This window comes from Camelus bactrianus, chromosome 15 (assembly GCF_048773025.1).
Source record: "Camelus bactrianus isolate YW-2024 breed Bactrian camel chromosome 15, ASM4877302v1, whole genome shotgun sequence".
Taxonomy (NCBI): domain Eukaryota; kingdom Metazoa; phylum Chordata; class Mammalia; order Artiodactyla; family Camelidae; genus Camelus; species Camelus bactrianus.
The window spans coordinates 40,554,188-40,577,429 of NC_133553.1; the positions used below are offsets into that span (position 1 = coordinate 40,554,188).

At 32.4% G+C, this 23,242-nt stretch overlaps 1 protein-coding gene across 2 annotated transcripts in view; it reads right to left on the bottom strand.

The window, feature by feature from the left end:
* The window catches only part of SOS1 (SOS Ras/Rac guanine nucleotide exchange factor 1), a 134,132-nt gene that overhangs the window by 25,670 nt on the left and 85,220 nt on the right, over positions 1-23,242 (bottom strand). For both annotated transcript variants that reach the window (XM_074378750.1, XM_074378748.1), the window contains exons 9-14: positions 13,389-13,516; positions 11,941-12,596; positions 3,729-3,810; positions 2,846-2,968; positions 2,235-2,338; positions 968-1,190 (exon numbers count right to left, since the gene is read on the bottom strand). In XM_074378750.1, coding sequence (XP_074234851.1) covers positions 968-1,190; positions 2,235-2,338; positions 2,846-2,968; positions 3,729-3,810; positions 11,941-12,596; positions 13,389-13,516 — 1,316 coding nt within the window. The remainder of the gene's footprint in view (positions 1-967; positions 1,191-2,234; positions 2,339-2,845; positions 2,969-3,728; positions 3,811-11,940; positions 12,597-13,388; positions 13,517-23,242) is intronic.

Below are 23,242 nucleotides of genomic sequence, written 5' to 3' on the forward strand. Positions count from 1 at the left end.
TAAAAAAAATTGTATTTTTGCATCTTTTCCTATAGACTTAAAATTTTTTTGAATGTATATACCCTTGGGTTTTTTTTTTTTTTCCTTTACAGTAGCATTTTGCTTTGAACAAGGTAGGGATTTCTTCATAGTATCTTTCCCAGCACTTATAAATATTATCTAACAAATTAGGGTGACAAAGTAGTTTGGGATCATCCTTTTAAATGATAGCTGTTATAATAGTCAGTCCAATGAGGGTATAGTAATCAATGCAACTTGTAATTTTTTTTCTTTCTAAAGGAGGGGAAAAATCCTATCTCAAAAAGGTCCTGGGGAAGAGTAAAACAGATTCTAACACTGATTTGGGGGATAGTGATGATCTTTGGTGGGAGATCTATCAACTTAGTTCCTTTTTTCATTTAGTTATTAGAAAAATAGTTTGAGATTCTAAGTAGTCCCTGTTTAAAACTAGAAACAGACATTTTTTGAGATAGTGGTTGTATCAATGTAGAAAAACTAAAAAAGGTCATGACTTAAACTCACAAGGATATTGGCAGTAGCTAACTCTTCATCTGCACTGGGCAATGTGCTAAGCATTGGAAATATACGGACTATTTTAAACCTCACAACAGTTCCAGGAGTAGGTACTATCATTAGCCCCATTTTACTCTTGAGGAAACTAAGCAGCAGAGGGACAGAAGTTACACAAGGTTAAAACTGCTCAAGGATACCAAGTAAGCAATTGGTAAAGCCAGGATCTGAACTTATTAGTTCTACCAACTAGGGGTGACTACAAAGAGAAGCTGTAATCCAGACAGTGCAAAGGGGATCAGGGAGTGAAAGAAGAGGAGCCTTCTATACATCAGGCCTTATTACAAGACACTCATTTATGTCTTATAACAATCCTATATGGCAGAAATCAGCATTTCATTTGAAGAAATTAACTCCTTTGAAATGATTTTTTCACCTTGAATATCAAATTACATACCGATATAGATCTGATTCAAGTAAAGTGAGTTGTCGAGCAATTTCTATTGGATGTAAGGTGAGCAGGTCAAAAGTCTCTATATGCCCAGGTCTGCTTATATGCCACTCAACTGTGGGAGGTGAACTCTGAAATGTAATATTATGACCTGGTCCATTGTCTCTTGCAATTTTTTTCCTTTGGATTATTTTAGTGATGGATTCAACCCATTTTTTCATTGCTTTACCTGAAATAACATTACATTACAAATAATATTTATTTGTATTGTATTTTTTTAAAATAGTTTAAAATCAGACAAGTGACATCTGAATATATCTTTGCTATAAAAAGTTCAAATGATCAAAATTAAAAGATAGAAGTTCCCCTTTACCATCTCTTGTTCCCTATCACAATCTCATTTTTCTTCATGTGGGTAACCACTATTGATACTTTGGTATATATTCTTCCATATCTTTTCTAAATAAAATTAGAAAGTAATTTATTTGTAGAAAAATTTCACATCTACTATTCTAAACTTCAGTTCAAAATACTGTTTCATAATTCTCCCCCCCAGAAGATATATCCTACACAAATGAGATTTATAAGGAGAAATCATACATCATCAACTAACATACATAAATACATTAATAACATACACTAATCTAACACTAACATACATTAATCTAACTAACATTGCATTTTATAAACCAAACAGTGCCAGAGAACTGATTCCTTCATTTTGTGTGAGTTTTTGATGTAGCCTTGTTTTGTACTATGCATGAAAGTACTATTATTTAACCCTTTATTTTCTGATTCTCATTTAGAGAGTTCAGTGGAAACAGAAACAAATTTGTGTAGAACATACTTTGACCTATTCCATACAATCATAGAATCTTTAAAACCAGAAGGGAAACTCTGGAGATCATCAGGCCTAGTCCCTTATGTTACTGATAAGGAAACTCAAGTCTAAAAAATCAAAATGATTTTGCCCAAAGTCATTTATCTGGTGAGCGGCAGTGTTTGCGACACAAGTAATTTCTCAGCTCTCAGTTCAATATGCTCTGCTGCCTCTCTGATATGTTATGCATAATAACCAGGAAGTTGATTGACTAAATGAAAATTCACTAGATCAACAGGGTGATTACTGAACAACTTTTAACTTTTTCAGTTGGTTATGCTGGCACTATTATAAATATCGCTTAACCACACTGAGGAGTAGTAACATCAATCGATAATCACCATATTGGTACTTTTATTACATATAAAGCTTAGGCACTTAAAAGAAACATACCTCTTACTGTTCCAATAAATTCCTCCATTCGCTGCAAAAGATCTGCATCTCTTTCAAAATCATAGAAGTGGTGCTCTACCCAGTGCCGACATACGTTTAATACTCTATGGCATTAACACAGAAGAATAATTAAATTACATGGGAACTCGGACATAAACGTTTATCACAACGAATGTTATAGATGAAAACAGAGTAACTCTTACCAAATTAAATACAGTTGACTCTTGAATAACGGGGTGTGAACTGCATGGGTATACTTATATTTAGATTTTTTTTTTTTCATTAAATTTGTACCACAGTACTACACCATACGCAGGTGGTTGAATCTGGGGACACAGAACCACATGTTTGGCATGTAGACTTTCTACTGTGCCAAGCATCTGTGCCCCTAACCTCCACATTGTTCAAGGGTCAACTTTAATTTTATACATGGCTTAACACTTTCAAAATTCTATGTTAGTTAAGACTTATACAGTAATTTCTGATAATTCCTCTTTACTTCACTCATTTTACTTGTTACTTCCTCGTTTGGGAAAGATCCTATTTACTTCAACTCTGACACAAAAGTTCAAAAAAGGCTTATTTACCTCAGTTATTTATTTAATGCTTACCGCAGTTGTACAGGTTGTATATATTCTTTTCTAAACCTTTTTAGTTCTGCACTCAAGGGCTGATCTCCATTTTCTATAGCTATGCGATCAGCTTCTGTTGGCTCAGGCTCTGGAATTTCAAACCTAACATAAAACAGAACAAAGTAGTGAAAAAACCAATTATATCAAATTATACAAATAAAAAACCTTTTTACTAGTCAGCACAATCAAGAGACACCATAAAAAATTACTGAGGATATACACATCATTGAAAACGTGAGGTTTCTATAATGTAAAGGTTAATGATCTTATTTTAATTTTTTAAAAAGAAATTAATACTTGCCAATACAGATAAAGCTAACAAGAAACATAATAAAGAATACATGCGAAGTCTAAAAATAGATGTGATTATAAAGTTAAGGAAATGATGTTCAGTTTTGGCTTCTGTAATTACTCTAAATCAGCCAACAGAAAACTGTTTAAAGTTAATTTTTGAGAAGCTGGCTGCTCTTTGGTTGGATGAAACACTTTTCTTGATTATAGTAGTTGTTCACTCCATTTTTCTCAATATGTAATATATTTGAAAAATTCTGTTTAGAACATTTAAATCATTAAAATTCGAATTTCCAGAGCCTAAATTCAACATTTTTATATAGGTCTTTAATTTGACTGATTCTGTAAATTTGAAACTTCACATACTGAGTTTCTAGGTAAAAAGGATGCTTATTTTCGTATTTAAATAATCACAGTTAACATATTATAAAATAAATGGTCATCTAGGAGATATTTTTTCTTAAAATATTCATTACAATTTAAAGCTCATTCAATATATTTCCAAGAAACAGATAAAATCTTAACCCAATCTCATTTTAAAAAAAGGACAAAGAATTTCAAATTGACTGACCTTTCTATTATAAGACTCAGTAGTTCTTGAGGTTTACAAAACGATCTATATGTTGTAAGAAATGTCCGAACAAAATTGGGATCTGTGAAAAAGGAAAAGTATCTTATTAAAATATTTTATTCAGAATGATTAAAACTATTATTTACATTTTCAAAAGAGATTAAATATTTAAAAATTTAATTTTAAAAGTCCCAAAATATTCTGATCACATAGAATGCTGTGGACTTTGTAATGAACTGCTAGTTTTAACTGCTTCCTAAATTAGTGGCAAAACCACTGATAGAAAATTTCAAGTCAACTTATTTCTTGACCTCTGCATTCTGACTAGCTGATCTTAAACTCACTATTTGTCACAGAAGTATAAAGAAATTGGATCTTATGATGTTGTAGATTAAGTTAAATGCAGTTTCTAAATTGTTTTATTTGTAGGGGGTTTAATTAAAACTGCTATAAGATGCTTATAAATAACCTGTAAGTTATTAAAACTATTAAATGTGTGAGAATATGTTGATTTGGTTCTATTCACAACTTTTAATTACTTATATTTCTAGTAGACACAGTGAAAGTTCAATCATAAGAGTAGGCATCTTCAACCCCTTCCATGAAAGGACCTACTTTTCATTCACATCTCCATGAAGTAAAGCAGGAAGCTGACTGAGTGTGGTCACTTCTCCAGGCCTGCCTATTCCAGTCTCTCCTTGGCAGTATTCTCCCAAGTTGTGGAGAAAGGCTGCTGTCATCAGCACAAGAGACCTGGGCCGTCATCTGCATAAATGGGGGAGGGGGGGAGACATCTTCCCATAATGGAAAAAAACCCACTCACTTCTACAACTCAAATTTCATCAAGGTCTGCATTTAGTTGTAAGTCTTTAAAAAGGAGGGGAGAGTTCATTAACTTATTTTTTATTGGGAGTGTCAGTTTCCTATTTTACATCACTATGGGCTGGTAAGATCTAATTTAATGATAAATTCATTGAGGGTAGCAACTATCTTTATTTTTGTTAGGCTACATACTACGGATTCTTTATAAGAAATATAATGTCTTTTATTAGCATAGGATTTAGCAAGAATCAGAATTCATTTGTTTGGAAATTTCTATTTAGTCTGATTCTGTTTGATTAACGCCTAAATTTAGCCTTAAAGTAAAATAATTATATTAACTTCCCCCACCCCCAAAATCAAATTCATGGATTTATTATAAAATATAAATCTGTTTCCAGTCTATTGGTATATGTGGTCATCAAGATAATGAATTGATTTAAGTATCAGACAACCTTGAATTTAAGATTATAATACATTTTTGAGTTAAAGAAAAATTTACATAACAAAAAATATATTGGTTTTAAATACCCCTCCTCTCTTTTAACTTTATACCTTCTGAGGCTAGAGTGGGTTACTGATAAAAGTAATTTAAATAGATACAATCCTTTAGTAATTTCCTTTCTGTTGGTATTTTATTGTTTGTCTTCAGTTACAGAGTTCCTCAAACGTTAAAGACTAATGTCTCATCCAGAAGAAAAGATTTTAAAACAGAAGGCTGTACAAGATTTTAAAACAGAGATTTATATCGGTTTCATCACAATCCTCCCTTTCAAGAATCTTCTTCCTGTTCTGCAAATCTATTTGTTAAGGTGAGGCTGCTTCAAACATCATGTGTTTAGGAAGCAAAAGTAGTGGCCACTGTAGAGACACTGAGCTGTCACTGTTGGAGAAGCCAGACCCTTAGTACAGACCCTTAGTACTTAGTCCAAATATCCCTGAGCTGTGTTTCAAATTAAGGATGATCTCTTCCTTTTTAAAAGAAAAGTTCAGCCTAAAAGTCTAAACTCAATATCTAGATTCACTTCTCAAATGCCACCTAAGTCAGGCTAAAAACTTGTGGGATATCAAAGATAATTTAAGTTGAAAAACAATAAAAGCAAGTTTAAGTGAATTAACGAATGCTTTAAGAAAACTGGCTATTTTTAAAAGGCAAAATATTCTAAAACTGTCTTTTCATTTTATACCAAAACTTCTGGCCATTTCAGTACTTTAGTAACTGATGACAATGCTGGGAAAGTCATGATGTGCCTCAGTGCCATCAGTCAAAAGGGGATCACATCAACACCTGGTGACTGTTATGTAATGATTTCAAAGAGCATTCACAAAATCAACTCCATATGATTTCTGTGAAGTGAGCAGGACCGCTCTTGTTTTTCCCTTTCTACATATGAGAGAAGTAACTAAGCTACCTAAAGTCACACAGCAGAGCAACAGAGATGAAACCAGAATCTAGATCATGTGATCCCTGATTTATTGCTTTTTTCTACCATATCATATAACCTCCCTGGATTAAAGGATCTGTTAAGGTTCCCATAGCTATAAGACCTAATTATAAAGAATGAATCCATGAGTTATCTAATCACGACATAAATTCACATAAATGATTTAATCCAGAATGTAGCTAATCTTGGTTAAAGGCACTAAAGTCATTGAAAAATTAGCAATCTAATTGTGATTCTGTAATTCTTGTTAAGCCTTCTTCCAGATTTTAGGAAGTAGCAGCTGTACCTTCCTGTACACTGTATTCAGAAGAGGAGTTTCTGAAGCTGGCGGTGAAATAAACACTCCCACAATCATCACTGTTGTATTAACTTCTAAAGTAACTCAAGTTTAAGTTGTTTTTAGCTTGATTAGAAAGAAAAAACAGCAGAAGCTAAAAATAAACCAAGAAAATTTGGCATAAGTTTAAACTCTTTCAAAAAATATCCTAAAGGCTGCATGTATTCCCAGGCTTATATTAAATTAGGTTCTATTTTTAGTCTAAAGCAGCAGAAAATTACTAATGAATGAAAAACTTACACTGAGAGGACATATCTGTATTTGAAATTTTACACAAAAAGGGTACATATTCTAGAAGCTATTTTTAATTCTATTGATTTCCCCTTTTCAGGGAGAGTAACATATATCATGTCATGCTAACCACTGGAGAGCTTTATCTTATTGATGATACAAAGGACTAAAATAATTTGATATTTTAAATACCCACCAATAAGGACAGGTTATATTATTTCGTAGAAAAACAACACCTACTTAATGTTTATCAGACAGTGAGGAAAGCTAAGTTTTACACTGCCTCTGTTGGTTGCAGGGTAGCAGTTACCTACCTATATTATAAGATGATGCTTTAGAGAAAGGGAAGGCAAATGCATTAAAAACACAAAAGCCAGGATGACTTGGTCAGATATTTGTGGAGAAAATGAAAATCGACTATTTAGATATTCCCCTTGTTCTGTTTATTGTGGATGTAATTCCACAAACCTCTTTCTCAAATATAACCCCTAATAGACTTCAATATGAGCAATGGCAAAAATGTTCTCTGTAGTTTTTCTTCTTCATTTTAGGTAACATTCTTTTCTACCTGACTCTCAAAGCCCTGCACTAAGATTTCCACCATGTTTACTAGCTGCTCTGTTTTCCTCTGCCTATGCAACCTCTTTATGTGTACAAATACCTGCCAACTCTACCATCAAGTCCCTGGTCTAGGGCCAGGTTATTTCAAATATGAGGTGTAGTCACTATTTTCTGCTGGCCTTCTACCTGCCTGCCTTCCTCACTCTAAAACTATTCTCTCATAATTTTTTTTTTGCACAATTCTCCAAAATCTTAGGGACTCAGGATATATTTATGTTAATGTTTGGAATATATCATACTAGATTTGAGGTGATAAATTCCATTCTTTTTTCTTATGTACCTATTTTGATTGACACAAACTTTTTTGGCAAGGTCAATTATATTTATGAAATATTTATTACATAGCAAGTTATTTATGTAAAGAATATCCCTCCCCCATCACCACAGTGAAATGCTGTTAATCAGGATGTCTGTTCATGTGATAATTCCCCCTTTAATATAGCCATTTAAAAAGCCACAGAAACAATAAGCTCCTCAACAAGGATTTATAAACAATCACTCTTGAATTCCTTAAAAAAGGAAACAGACGCTATGCTGACGCACAAACACTTTTTTAAAAAATCAAGAGTTTAAAAATAGAAGAGCACTGCCCTACTGATCAAAAATTGTTCAAAAAAAATTTTTTTTAAGTTAAAACACTCAAACTTAGCTTGTATAGGACACAAACTCCACAGAAATCTAATGACGCTTTTGTGGATTTTCTATATGGGAGCATAAAATAGCAGTAAGTACTTTAAAGAAAAATATCAACTGACTAATGTTTTTTCAATAACATTTTCTTTAAAAGAGAAGCTCACCATGCATGGGAAACACCTTTCCCACACTTCAGTATGAAAAGCTTTTTCCATACAATGTCAGTTCTGAATTAGTACCCCTACCTCAAAGTCACCTCATTTCTCTAAAGGAGACTATCAAAACCAGATATACCATCTCCAAACATTTCTTTACTCATGTTGCTTTTAAGTCTCAATTAACTTCTACTACATTATTTCCTGTATCTCTGTAACAGAAGTGAAATTCCTATTCTCCTCTTCTTTATGCATATTGTTTTGTGCTTTCTTACTGTAGGTAAAAAAGTCTCTAAAAATGATTTTAAAAATTCACCTTGTATGAGTCAGTGTAACATGATGGAAAACATACAGTACTAAGAGTCAAGAAACCTTGTTCTGCAATTAACAGATGATAGGATTTCTGGTAAATCACATAACCTTCAGGGGCTTGGGTTTTGGTCAATAAAGTGAGGGACTGATCATCAGAGATCTATAGCTCTGTTTCAAAAAGTACTGTTAAATTACTTGAGGTATCAAGTTGGCTGAAGCCATAGTGAAGTCTGAATTAAGTAAGGTTAAGCCAGTTTTCTGGCTTTTTAAGACAATGTCTGACCAACCTATAATCTAAAACATGTTTGTAAGTAGTGCTTATTAGTTACTGAATTTTCTCATGTATTAGAGCCAATGCTTTTATTATAATTCTATTCAATGTAATAAAAATATGCAAGCTAAATTTTAGCTTTTATTTCAGTGTAAGCCACAACTTGCACTGCATGTTCTTGGATAAAAATACCTACCAACCAAATGAACCAAAATTAAAAATAACAAACAGTTCTTAAAACAAATGGTTACCTGATCTATTATCATTATTATGATAATGATTATATTATCATAATAATGATTATTATCATTATCAAGAGTCCATTTGAGCTGGAAAAGACCTTAAAAGTTAACCGCTTTCATGTTTTACAAGTTTATACATGGTCTATTAAAAACATTTTATATTGTCAGTAATACATTCACTCACAGACTTTAGAGAAGAGCCCAAATTAGCTAACAATAATTATTTGTGTGTACTGTAAACCTCAACTCATGAAAGCTGCTTATGGGTTTCAGTTATACTAATAATATTCTTATGACATAAGTTAACATATTCAATTAAGCTTCAAAAGAAGACAGAAAATAAAAATGTCAAAAAACTCAGCTACAATACTTCTAAAGCCAACACTGGCTTTTTCTTCTTTAAGAAATTAATGTAAGGGATTTTTTTAAACTTTCACATTTTAAACAAGTAAAAAATCTTGTCAATTTAAATCTGAATACACTTAACTTTGCAGAGTTCTATAAATCTAGAAATTTAAGTGTTTTATATTAACTAGAAATAAAACCACTTAAAATATTATTCTATTCAAAAGCTAAAAATTAATATCAAAGAGAACAATTATCAAAAGTACTAATAAAACACCATAGCAAAGGTACTGTGTCTACAGACTTGACTAGTGTTGTGTACATCAAGGAGAGAAGATTGCCAAGTCTAAAGAAAAACTATCAGCTATGCTTGTTCAGGTTTTGTTTATTTTAAAGTGTCTGCATTCAAAAAAAGAAACAAAATGAAGCATAGTTCCCCAGAAAAGAAATAATTGTAGTTCTTCAACTGCTTATTAATAATCGTAAGTTCTCTGAAATAAAGCAAGCAGTTTAAAGAAAAATTCTATCATTAACAATAGAGTTTTAAAGAAACAATTATGTTAAAAATTTTGAAATTTGAAAATGCTTTCCAAATCAAATCCCACTGACTTGTCATAGTAAACACTAGCAAGACTTCTTTAGCACTTGCCACTTGTATTGCTCCACAGGAAAAAAAATTAGTAGTACTTGTCTCACAAACATAGATAAAAACCTGAGAATTAATTTTATTTTAAACAGTTAAGAACTCAAAACAAAGATATTTAAAATAAAATGATTAACAGTTTAGAATGCTTATGCTAAAAAATTCTATGCATCTTCTAAGACACAAAAATCAGAATAATGTGGCAAGAAGAACTCGAACTTTCATAACCTTAAAAATCCCTTAAGAAGTTAGCAACGAAATAACAACTTTGCAGCCACAAATTTCAGGTAATTTAATAAAACACTTCTCCAGTTGTATTCTAGATAAAGAAGTTGGTGATCAACTAAATAGGTAGGTCATACTAATTACTGAAAATTGTACCTCTCAAAATCAGTTTTGTAACTGTAAAAAATGATGACAGAATAATCTATTTCTTTTTCATGTAAAATCCTAGGCAGCTTATTTAAATTTCCTGTACTTTGATTGGGGGGGGGGGGTCAGAAAAATAAATACACTAACTGCAGAAGTTTCTAGGTGAAAAATCACCCAGAGTCTTCTTTCACTATATTCAACGTTTCAGTTACTGCCTGCTACTACCAAATGGTGTACACTTAACACAAACTGCTTTTAAAATCAGCCTATGGAAAACACTATTATTTTACTATGGAAAAGGCTAGCAAAAGAACTACCAACTAGAGGTCAAATAAAAATTAAAAACAAAACAGAACACTGGCTTATCTACCCCAGAGACATGTGGAGATAATGAAACAGATTACATTTATAAAGTGTTCTGATATCACTGATAAAAATATTCCAACTTAATTTTACTTTTTTGCAAGGTGGTCCTGATAGTTTCCAGGCCATATAAGTAGTTCTGACTGGACATTTAATAAACTGAACAAATGAACATTATTGAATACCATTCATCTTTATTACAGTGGATTAGTTAATGGATATCTTTAAAAGTTTAATTTAACTGGTGCCAGAGCAGTTTCCAGAGAGAACTGAGAACCCATTTAAAGAACTTCAAAAACTGGAAAACAAAAAATTCCCCAGAAACACTCATCTCCTAGAGATAGAAATATATTTAAGCAAAAAGTCTGTAGATAGAGGTTAACTTACACATTCAACTATTTAATAGCATTTATGTTATTTATGAGTCACATCTGATTTTATGTCTTTGTAATAAAAGCATTCTTTAAAAATAAGTTTATATTTCTTAAAGAGCTTTCACATATAATATTTCATTTATTCTTTCCAATGACATTCTAAGGGAGCTGTTGTGATGGTCATTTTTGAGATGAAAACTAAGGTTCTAAGGCCTTAAGAAAATATGATAAAGTGAGGGTGTAAATCTAAATTCAGTGCTCTTTTCACAGTATTTTACAATTAGCAAACTTCCTACTAAGTCAGGAAGGTGAAGAACATTGAATTATCATTTTTTTACTTTATCAGGAGAAAAAAATTACTTAAAAAAAATGAATCGTTGTGTTTCTTACCTCTCAAACAGTGTATTTGATTCAGCCTACTTAGAGACAAACATGTCTCAGCCCCCTAGGAACACCCCTCAAATCCCTATGTTTATCTCTAAAAACTGCCCTGCTAAGGTGAAACTGTTTTCTAAATATCATCAGTTGTAAAAAGCAAAAAATACTGAAAACTTAAATGACTCCCACATTTGCTAAATTTATTAAATATGGGGAATGGAAATCCGTAAAAAGCAACGCTGTGTATATCTGTACTAGTAGCACAATTCTGGTGATGGATATATATTAAAATTTTTATAATCTCAGTAATGGAAAGAGAAGAAAAGGAAAAAGAAGTAATGGAGTAAAAAGATTTTTAGACCCTAATGATGATTTATCACTACTTTTAGTCTTGTTTCTGCCACTACCTGGGCACATTTAGCCAAGTAACTTCATTTATAACTCTGGCTATAAAGTTAAAAATAATATATGTAAATGTGGTAGAAAAACTATAAAATTTCAAAGACATATGAAGTGGCTGTATTTTCAGTCAAAGGAAAATGAACTCTGATAATGCGGAGTCTTTTGTTGTTAGTTCGCTTTCTATTTTAGGCACAATGACCTGTGCAGCAAAGAAAAAAATCAGCTTGAAGCAGGAAAATAAAAGCGATAGGCAACTTCATATTTCTTACCTGCGTACATATGGTATGTGAGCCTCTCTATAAGTTTAACAACAGTTCCTGCTTTGATAATTGGAATTCCAGCTTTGGGCTGCATGTTTTCTTCAAATATGATATTTTCTTCAGAGTCAGGCTCTGCAAATCTATAAACATCAGCACTAGGGAGCCTCATCTGCTCCTCCTTCTCTTCCTGTAGCATTGTCACATCAAGCATCCTTTCCAGTGTACTCCGGTACTGTAAAGATATCAATGCTGCCATCCAATTGTTCTTCTCTTCAGCTGACTTGGCAGAAAATATAACACTATTTTCATCTTTTAAAATTATTTCAAAAGCATGCTTGTACTCACTGGTGTCATCTTTGTCATTAATTTGTACCTTTCTCATAAAAAACTTTTCTTTAAGACGATATTCTGCATTGCTAGCACCAGGAAGTCTTGGCTGCCCATGATTTGATTTACAGCAAATCATTAAGCCATCAAAGAGAAATATGTGTCTCTCATGTTTGGCTCCTACACGAGTAAGAGTTCCTTCCATTATAAACTCATTGCAACACTGTCCAATGTCTTTTCCCTCCCAACCATCAATATTCTTCTGAATTTCGTTCATTTTCTTGATTGCTAGTTGTTTCCCCTTCATTTGCTGACTGTAAAACCGACATGCAGATTCACTGGGATGAAGGAAAAAACATTATTAGTACACAGATGACAGGGAAACTATAATTCATGTAAAGAAAGGCCAGTGCAAAAGTGTATTTTGAAAAGTTCCACTGAGAAGGTTTTCACTAATTCTCCAAATATATTAGTGTTACAACATACAGAATTTTGGAAACTAAAGCAAACACAGTAAGACTTTTTTTAGTGCTCTAAAAAGAACAACTGACTACTAACAAAATTCTGCCCTATAAATTAAGCTACAGAATGATTATTTCTACTACAGCTACTAAATATTTAGAATGACAAGTATTAAAAAGTAGCCCAATAGAGTGGGAAAAAAAGTAATTTAAGAGCTTTAAAAAAAATTATCTAGAAATACTTAAGTGGACAATACCTAAAGCTAACTAACATACATACATTGTAATTAGAAAACTGGAAGCAATATTATCTGAATTAATGCCTTGAGTTATATAATCCTTAAAATAAAGGACACTACTAATTTTACTTTGACAGAACAATGATGTTGACATAAATCTACCCAATACATTTTGCTCTATCTCTCCTTTAGCTTACCAGTTGACTCTCAGGAGGTCTGGTCTGGGAGTATGCAAGGAAAATGCACAAATATGAAAGGTTTTTCAAACAATAACAAATTCTCTTGGCTTTGATGTCACTTCCTCTGAAAGACCAAGCTTGTCACTAAAACTATTTTCTTCATTGTTTACTTGAGGAGGGAACTGGGATCCCTGAATTTACACAATATTCAGGATGAAAAGAAGGACTGTTTAAAAAGTGAAAATATTCACCTCAGTCTTCGCTTTGCAAGACTTTTAGAACATATTTTTTCCATACCACTCTGAACATTCAGTAAAGCTGTTATAGCTTGTTTCAAACATTCCTTGTCTTCTTGATCTTCACTCTTTTCTTCTAACTGCTGCAAAGTGAAAAAATAACAAATGTGAACCAGTAGAACAGTTTTGGACAAAAAAGAAAAAAATACACCTATTCTATTTAAGGATAAAGATAACATTGATTGAACTCTTTCTACCACAATAAAAATTTTAAACATGTCATGAAATACAGTATTCTTTTTAAGTCATTTTCTTTCTTATGTATTACTATCCATATCAAATATAACCAAATTTTCCACTGGAAAAAAAAAAGGAGTAGAACCACTGTTATAAGATGTTACAGTCTGTGACAGGCAATAATATGCAGTTTCTCAGATGCATTTTACTGAAAAAAAATACATAAATTATCTTTTTAACAATCATAGGACTTGGCACAGCAGTAGACACACATAGATGAGATTTTTTTTGAGGTATGTAACTTGGTATTAGATTTCTGAATCCAACATTGATGTTGTAAAGCAATAGGATGCTAAGGAAGATAAATATACCGAGAAGGATGCAATACAGTGGAGAGGAACCTGAAAGACACAAAACCTAGGATCAAAATTTGACTCTACTTTCTGTGTGACTTTGAGGCAAATTACTTGACTTCTAAGCCTCACTTTTCCTATCTGTCATATGAGCTTATAAAAAGCCTACCTTGCCTATTTTATGGGGTTATTAAAAATCAAAGCACTTGTAAATGATAATGTACAATTTAAGGGTAAGTTGTTTTCTTCGTAGTTTTACTACAGAATTAACATTAGTATTATGAAGAACTTTGTCAGTATGCACATGTTAAGATTTTGAGTTAGTGAAATGCAAGCATATTTTCAGTTAGTGGCTAAATATACTACATATGCCTGACAGAAAGTCTGTGCTTAAAAAGGATTAAGTCATCAATAACTACTAATCATCAATGCAACAAGGTGGCTATAATTCAAGCAAGCAATTAACTGAGGTATGAGTGTCAATAATTCAGTAACCTTATAAATCTGTTTGTGGCTACCAAAAAGGAAAAATTAAGAAATATTATTTATTAATAGAACTTTCATGCAACATTTAAGAACAAACTCTCTATCATAGAGGAAAAGACTTGAGAAATAAAACCACAAATTTCAAATTTACAAAGGTTTACTTTTCAATGAAAAGAAAATCAATGGCCAAGTGTTCATAAAGAAGATAACTAGGTTTTAACAGATATTACTAGTAGGTTGAACGCTGGACTCTGGGTAAACTCTCAAAGTACTTCTACTTCTATCATTCTAAACTATTTATTTCTCATATGGAAGAATTTTTGGAGACAAATGTTACCATAAACCTTTTGAAGTTTAGGCTTCAAAGGAAGCAGGTAATCTAACATTGAAAGCAATGTTTAATAAAAAAGGGCAAAATTCTACACAGTGTAATGAAAGCATCACTAAAGAGTGAATTATTTCACTGAGTTGTTTCAGAATTTAATCACTCAATATTCAAGTCAATATGACGCAAGGTAATTTTTTAGTCTTACAGGCTGATACTAACAGCAGAATATTACTGAGTTCTTTACAATCTATCCTTTGATATTTTTTATATTATTAATTCTGACAAACACATCTAAAGTTATACAAAACACAGAATTCTAACATTCATAAAAACAACTACGAAAGTAACAAATCCACTAGGAAATACATTTGATTTTCTGTTCTAAAAGTGTTTCAAGTTTCTGGGTTACTTATCTACCACTTAACTGTAGCATTTTACATGTGGAATATACTGTTATCTCAAAAATATTTTTAGTATATTTTAAAATCACAAACCCAAAGCCTACTTCAAAAACCATAAAACTTTACTGATGAAATAATTTTTAAATGCAATATTTACCTTCATAGTATTAATCAAGCATCTAAAACAAATTTCAGTGTAATAAATGACCTTTCTTATAAGCATTCTTTGCTTCTTTTACTTAACATAGCTGACTTAAACTGGGCACTGGTGCAGAATAATTCAAGCTAACTACCATCAAAGGGGTGACTTATTGTTGATACAGAAACAAAGCAGTGGCAATCAGTATGTAAATGAGACTCCACAAAGCAGCATCCTCTTGTTACCAAAGTGATATTCAATACCATACTTTTCTCATCACTGTCTATTTAATAACATTATGTAATAGCAACAATTTAATTTTACAAATCCCGTTCACTTAAATAGTTAAAAAAATTATCAAGTCCTGAAATTACATTGCCGTATGAGATCATATTTAAACTGATCCAGAGAATCATATTCTAAAGCACAATGAAAACTCGTATCATCTATAGAGATGATTAAAATTATTTTCAGAAGAAAGGAGCCACTTTTACCAGCAGTTATTTTGAGGAGAGAGTCCTTAAGAAATAAGTAGAAGGGGCAGTAGTCAATATGATATATTGTATGTCCAAAGGAAACCCTGAGAGATAAATAGGATTAAATTTAAGAAGCTATGAACTGGAAAAAGAAAACTCACAATGGTATTCAGGAGACGAATAAAACTCGATTGGTTTACACATAAAAAAATAAAGTGTTGTACCTGATGCATTTTGTATGAGTTCAACTAATTCACAAACATATAAAGACTCCTTTCTTAAAAAAACAAATTAGAATCCATATGTTTTTATTTCTAGAAATTAGTTTTCTCCAACATGAAATAAATAAAATGATACATTCTGAAATAATATAAATTGCCACATGCTTGCTGACAGAGGCAGGCAGAATCAGAAACCAGGATTCCCAACTCTCAATCCAGTGACCTTTTCAATATACTACCCAAAGAACTAAAATGACTTGAAATACTTGTTTAGAAAATATTCACCAAATAAAACCTATTCCATCCAAATAGGTAAACTGCAATGCACAAGGATGACAAAATATACAACCTTATAACTGTCTAATTATAACTGAGATTTGGAACAAAAAGACAAAGACATTCACCTCTATCTTAAATACTGAGCACATATATAAGAGCCCATCACAAAATGTAAGAACACAAGTAAAGAAGAAAATCACCAAGTAAATTTCAAAACTAGTTCCTTTTTTTCCCAACAAAAGTATTTTTGAGTTAGTGATTTCATATATGCAGATAATTATCCTACATTACAGAAAAGTTCATCAACTAGTATATGATGTTAATGATATTAACAAAATTTGATCTTCTTTTACTTAACTAGTGTAAATCCTCATTTTCCCCCAAGACAAGTAAGCAGATGATCATTATCAAGGTAGTATATACTACATGGAATAAACAGTATAATTCTTCCATAATTGTAATTTAAATAAAACAGTATCTTTATTAAATTAGCCAATGGTGGAAAATATAAAAATGAAATCTTAAAATATAAATTATGTGATCTATAATTAGAAAATAAAAGCAAAATTCTCAAGGTTTCTGAAGAATGTCATAAGTTTTATTGAGATACTTAAATGGTCTTGTACACTTTTAAAAACTAAACTATTAATAGTAGCTGAGTGAAAAAAAGAACTCAAAAGGGCAGATCTACAGGGGAAGCCAGTCAAGTTCCAATAAGAATTAATTTAACAAATATTTAATTAACCACCCATTAATTATAAGAATGAAAACATGGTGAGCAAGCCAAATCTGGTCCCTGCCGTTAGAGTATAAAAGAGAAGACAAATGAATTACAAAGTGCTATGATGGGGAAAATATAGGGCACTCTGGAAATACACAGCAAGAGCCCCTGACCTAATAAAGGGAGAGAAGATGACAAGGAAGGCTTCCAGAAAGAAATGACTATAAGGTTTGAAGGGTAAGAATGATTTAGCCATGGGGAAACAAGTACAAAAAATGAATTAGGCAGAGGAAATAGCATGTGTAATTCAAAGAGTTATATAGGACCAAGACTGAGAGAAACTAGCTGAATCATACCGCCTAGCGGGTGGGAAAGATGGGAGGTGGGGACAGGTGATGAGTCAAGATTCTGGAGAAGTCAACAGGGACCAAGTCATGACAATAAGCCTTATTAGGAACTTGGACATAAACTTGGGTCAATAGGGAGCCATTACGGATTTTAAGCAATAGAGACTAATGTGATTAATTTTGCATTTTAGAAAGATGGCTTGGGTTTGGTTACCCAGTCAAGGGCAAATTGTGTGGGGAAGAGAAGATGGGAAGGAAAGACTAGAGGGAGATTTGTGATAGTCCAGATGTGATTATCATGGTCCTCATAGAGAAGTGAGAGCAAACGAAAAGAGGATGAATCCAAAAGAAGATCCTTTTCAAGAATGAAAAGGAGTTACTTGGTGACTAAGTAGGTGTGATGTAGAGAAAGAGAAGAGCTGAGGACTTCCAGGTTTCTATTCCGAGTAACCAGATGGATAGCAGGACCACTTCGCTGAGTCAATGAACACAGAAAGAGTAGATTTGTTGGGAAAGATAAGGAGTTTTCAAGAAAGTGAATTTGAGTTGCTTACACAATGAACAAGCAGAGTTGTTCAACAGATAGCTGGACAATAAATAGCTCACATTTCCCCATTTCTCTTTCAATACCCCTCTCTTCATTTAATCTCTTTAATTCTATCGAGACCAACATAAATTCCTGATTTTCTTCATGCTGCTAAAAGCAACCTCTGTTGTGACAGTGTCTCAGACTCCTTCAACTTAAAATATTCAGTATGCTAATGTGCCACTTTGGTGGGGGTAGTGCGTCCTGAACCCCATCACACCCTTCTCCTCCTCCACGCCTATCCCACTGGGTACTCATGAAGTTTATCTAGAAAAAGCAGTAACCCCTTTGCTGTCATGTAGTAAACCAGTTTGGTGAATTTCTAGCTAAATTCTAGCTAGAAATTAATTCTAGCTAAAAAAGGCAAAAAAGTTGGAAACCACGATATTTATTTGATGAAGAAGTCATAACACAATAGTAAAAAAAAGGTGTTTCTATGTATCACTATTGTGTTTTCAGACAGAAAATAATCTTAGTTAATTGTAAAGAATTTTTAGAATCCCTGCCAATTAGACTAAATTTGTGTACTGTTTTTGTTGGGGAGTATTTTAAGCCCAAGCATGTCATCTGGGTGAGATAAAAGATGATTGAAGAACATGCAAGAGCAATGAAAAATAATCTATGCAACCAATTTTTACACATGCCCCATATTCAAATCATATTTTAAGTAAGATCCAGTTATTCCTATCTTTAAATTTATTAAAATATATTTTCTAACATTAGCAACTCTCTTGCCTACCTGTGGAATCTGAGTTGCAGCCTGCCCTTCACTGCTATCCCTCTTATTGTTACAGTCACCAAAGCCATAACAAATACTGAAGAAGACCTATAAAAATTCAAGAACTTCCAGTAACAGGTGATGGAAGGCAGAAGTTTTGGAAACTCTGTGCAGATAACAATTATTAAATCTGGACAAAATATTAAATATAGTTACAGGCATTGGAAAACATCTAAAAGAAAGCATAAGCCAGAAGCACTATTACTCTTGAAAAGATGCAACTTTAGAAAGTGTACACTATGAGATTACGGTGACAGTGGGGAAGAATGGGAGGGAAAAAGTAGCTTTACAGGCTCGAGATAAAAGAGAGCAGTTTAAGAAGAAATTGAAGGGAGGAATCTGGAAGTGAATGAACTGCAGAAGGGTTGAGACAAAATCTGAGGGTAAATTCTACCCAAACACCTGGTTGACTGCTAAACTCTGCATGTGTGGGAAGACCCCAGGGAGCCTAGCAAAAAAGTAGGGAGAGATCAAAGAGGAATCTACTCCTGAAAGACAAGAATTGTAGCAGATGAGTTCTGCTTTTCTTAAACTGAGTTTACTTCCCAACTGTACATAGCTCACACAGCAGAGAGTTAAAGCCTTACTGCTTTAAGGTGCCAAGGGACAGAGCCTGAGACTGGCAGAGTGGCTGGAAATTAAGGGACAATCTCTAGGTGTAAGGAAACCACAAAGAATGTGCCCCCAAATCTGAACACTATCTCTGCCCAAACACTTGGTCTTACTGCCAAGTCATATATGCAAAGGGAAGACGTAAGAGAGTCAAGTGAAGCATATGGAAATCCTAAAAAGTGAACAGAGGTATCAGCTGCTGCACAACAGACAAGAGACAAATTTACAGTTGAGTCCAGGAAAGTTAACTGCCTACTAGAGTAAAAATTCAACAATCTAAAACAAAACAAAACAAAATCAAAAGCCCACTAAAAGGATCCCAATAATCCTTCACACAACAGAATCCAAAGCTGTTAACTAGCAAAACTCCCCCCACCACCACCACCAATAACAACAACATAGGAAAATGTGACCCATATTTAAAGAAAAAAGCCAGTTAATAGAAACTGACTTCAAGTGTCTCAAATGTTGGATTTAGGAAAGACTTCAAAGTAGCTTTTGTAATCATATTCTGAGAATAAAAGAAAGACATAGTCATATTGAGTGGACAGACAGGAAGTCTCTGGAAACTGTGAAACAAAATCCAAATGAGAATTCTAGAGTAAGTATAATAACTAACAATTCTATTGACAGATCAATAGAAATTACCAATTTAAAGAATAAAGAGAAAAAAGATTGAAGAAAAATGAACAGTCTCAGAGTTCTATGGAACAAAATAAAGCAATTCTATATAAACATAACTAGTTCCAGAAAGAGAAGAAATGAGAGAAAAATTAAAGAAAATGCAATAATGTAAAAGCAAGTTAAAATCTCAATGGTGAAAGGAGTTTGAAACTTTAAATAGGAAATGAACCCTAAAAAATGTTAGGATAATCTCATTTATGAAATAAAATACCTTTTAAAAAACCATCTCTCTGTTCTTATCAGAGAGAAAATTACCAAAACTATAAATGCCCTTAAGAGTAGTTTAGCTGATTTAAAATTGAAAAATTGTAGTACAATAGTCAGCTGTTTGTTTATAATGACTCCTGAATTCCACTATACTATGTTTAACTTTAGACATTAAACATCTGTGGTCACATACAATATCATTTAGCTCACTGCTCTAAGTCCATGTTTCTGGAGAAGAATTTCTAAATTTAGAAAGCTAGTTCAAAGAAATGGAAGCTAGACAGACCTCTGCTGGGCTTATTTTTATGATACTGAGAGAAGAGCTGTTTTCTAAATCTCCTCTTATTGCTGGTATTAAGACATCAGCTCATAAGCAGCACAAAAAAAAATGGTCTTAAGCATATAGCAATAGCAATTAAACCAAATGCAGAATATGAAAAAATAGTAGTTAAAAATTTAACTAGAATAGATGTTTGATAGCATCCAACTCCCAAACTGGAAAAGCAGCAAATGAAAGCCATTAAGAAATGTACACAAGATATTTGTAGTGGGGTCTGCAGAGCATATCTCTTTACAAAGAGTTCCTGGCACATTATGTGAAGGCCACTACTAGGTGTTTAAAGTGAATGATGTAGCAATTTGTATTTGTCTTTTTCAGTTTGTTTTATATAGCATTGAAAAAAAAAAACTACTCTAGGAGGAAAATTATCTCCTACTTTTAACATTTCTCAGTTCTTGATCCTAAGTTTTTGCCACTCACTGCACCATTCAGTTGTACATTCTTATCTGCAATCCTACCCTACAATTCCTGTACTTAAGCATTTAGGATTACAATGTTTATAATATGTATTATGTTATAGGGAAAAGTTAAGGACTATTCTTCAAGTCAGTTAGTACACAAAAATTTAGGGATAATAAAGAATCTAATGTTAAATTTTAACATACAGGAAGCATCTAACCATGTAAGCATCCTTATTTTCTAAAGTAAAGCTGGTAATCAAGATAAACACTGCACTGTTACAATGAATTAACATTAACTATGATATTTACTATTCCATTGGTTCTTAATTTAATCTTACCTCAAGAGACAGGGTTGTTTTGAATGCATTAAAATTAAACCTGGACATATTTTCTTTCAATTATTTTGCTAATCATATACTTTTTATTATCAATAAAACCTAAAAAAGGTATAGAGGTTTTAAGTGTTAAATTTTCTATTCTTTTTTCATTTAAGAGAAAACATGTATGTTAACCTCAACCTCAATTATGTACATTTAGTCTTATTCAGATGACTGTTAATAATTTTGCATTCCTCTAAGTTTTTACATGTCTATAATCTATCTGTTTGAAAAACATTGTTTGCTTTTCATGAGATTTTTGTTGAACTAAAATTAAATTTTAAAAATCTAAGACCAGGATGAAGTGATGAATTGTCCAATCATAAAAAACACATTTTTATGGGTTTACGAAAGCCAATATACACAGGAGAATCAGAAAGACAAAATGAATATAATTTTTATGGTACACCAAAAGCTAACTGTAATGGACTGAACTGTGTTCTCCATACTTGTTTATATATATGATCTTATTTGAAAATTGGGTCTTTGCAGGTATAATCAAGTTGAGATGAGGTCATATTAGACTAGAGTGAGCCCTACATCCATTGACTTGGTATTTTATAACAGAAAATGAAAAAAATTATTTTTTGGAAAGAGAGATTTGGATGCAAAGGTAACAGAGAAGAATGTGAAGATGCGAAGAAAGTGACATGAAGATGGAGGAAAAGACTGAAATGAAGGCATCCATAAGCCAAGGGATGCCAAGGATTGCTGGGATACACCAGAAGCTAAGAAAAGGCAGGAAGGATTCTCCGCTAGAGACTTTAGAGGGAGTATGGCCCTGCGACACCCTAATTTAGGACTTCTTATCTCCAAAACTGTGAAAGAATAAATTTCTGTTGCTTTTAAGCCACTCAGTCTGTGCTTTGCTCTGGCAGCTTTAGGACACTAACATGCTAATGCACAAATAACAATATAGATTTGTACCTGATTTTTTTAAATTGAGAGAAACTTAGTTTTCCCTAGGTTACATGGACCCAGCATACTGGAAAGAGAATAGGCAATTCTCTAGGGACCTGACTAGTTCAAAATCATCCTGGATAATTTTTTTCTAATATTTTATCTCCTTAAGGTATACTCAGACAAATAACACATCTATAAAACAAAGAAAAGGTTAAAATTTTTGTTGAGCTGAACAATGTACTGATTTGCTAACCTTCAAAATATCAGCTAACATATTTACTTAATCCCAGGAAACAATTCTATTTGTTTAACAAAGTAAATTAAACTTAACACAGAAAATCACATTACTTAACACAGAAAATGAGGTTTTCCAAAGGACACAGAAGAGTTTTTGTTGTTTTTTTTTCACTTCATAAAAATGAACTTCAATGTGAAAAAAACTGATCAAAGGTTCCAAAAAGACTTGACTACTAAACTTTAACTTGCCAGGAAAAAAAAAAATTTTTTTCCAGTTTCAGTGGCATTAAAGTCTTATACTATTAATAATTATACTTTCATTTTATTTATAAATTTTATTTTATTTATACTTTTATTTTATTTATAAATTAATTCGTAAGGCATTCTAAGTTTCCAAAGTAAACGTAATTATATATGTTATAGTTAAACTATTCCTACAAATATAAGACATTTATAGGAATTCTAAGGAAAACTTACTTTATTTTTCCTATTCATTTTTTAACAAGCATTTATTGAATGTCTAAGTGCCAAACATTACTAGGCATGAGAATTCAAAGATACATAAGGATCAGTTCCATTATTCATGGAGTATACAGTCCAATGACAAGACAGACAGTAAAAATGGGTCAAGTTCATAAATAGGAGAGAGTAAAGGAGTGTAGTTAAAGGATCAACCTAAGGAACCGAGGGAAGCCAAGTTTCCCTTGGTTCAAATCAACATTTGAACAAATTCTTTGACACGTAGGAATTTCTCAG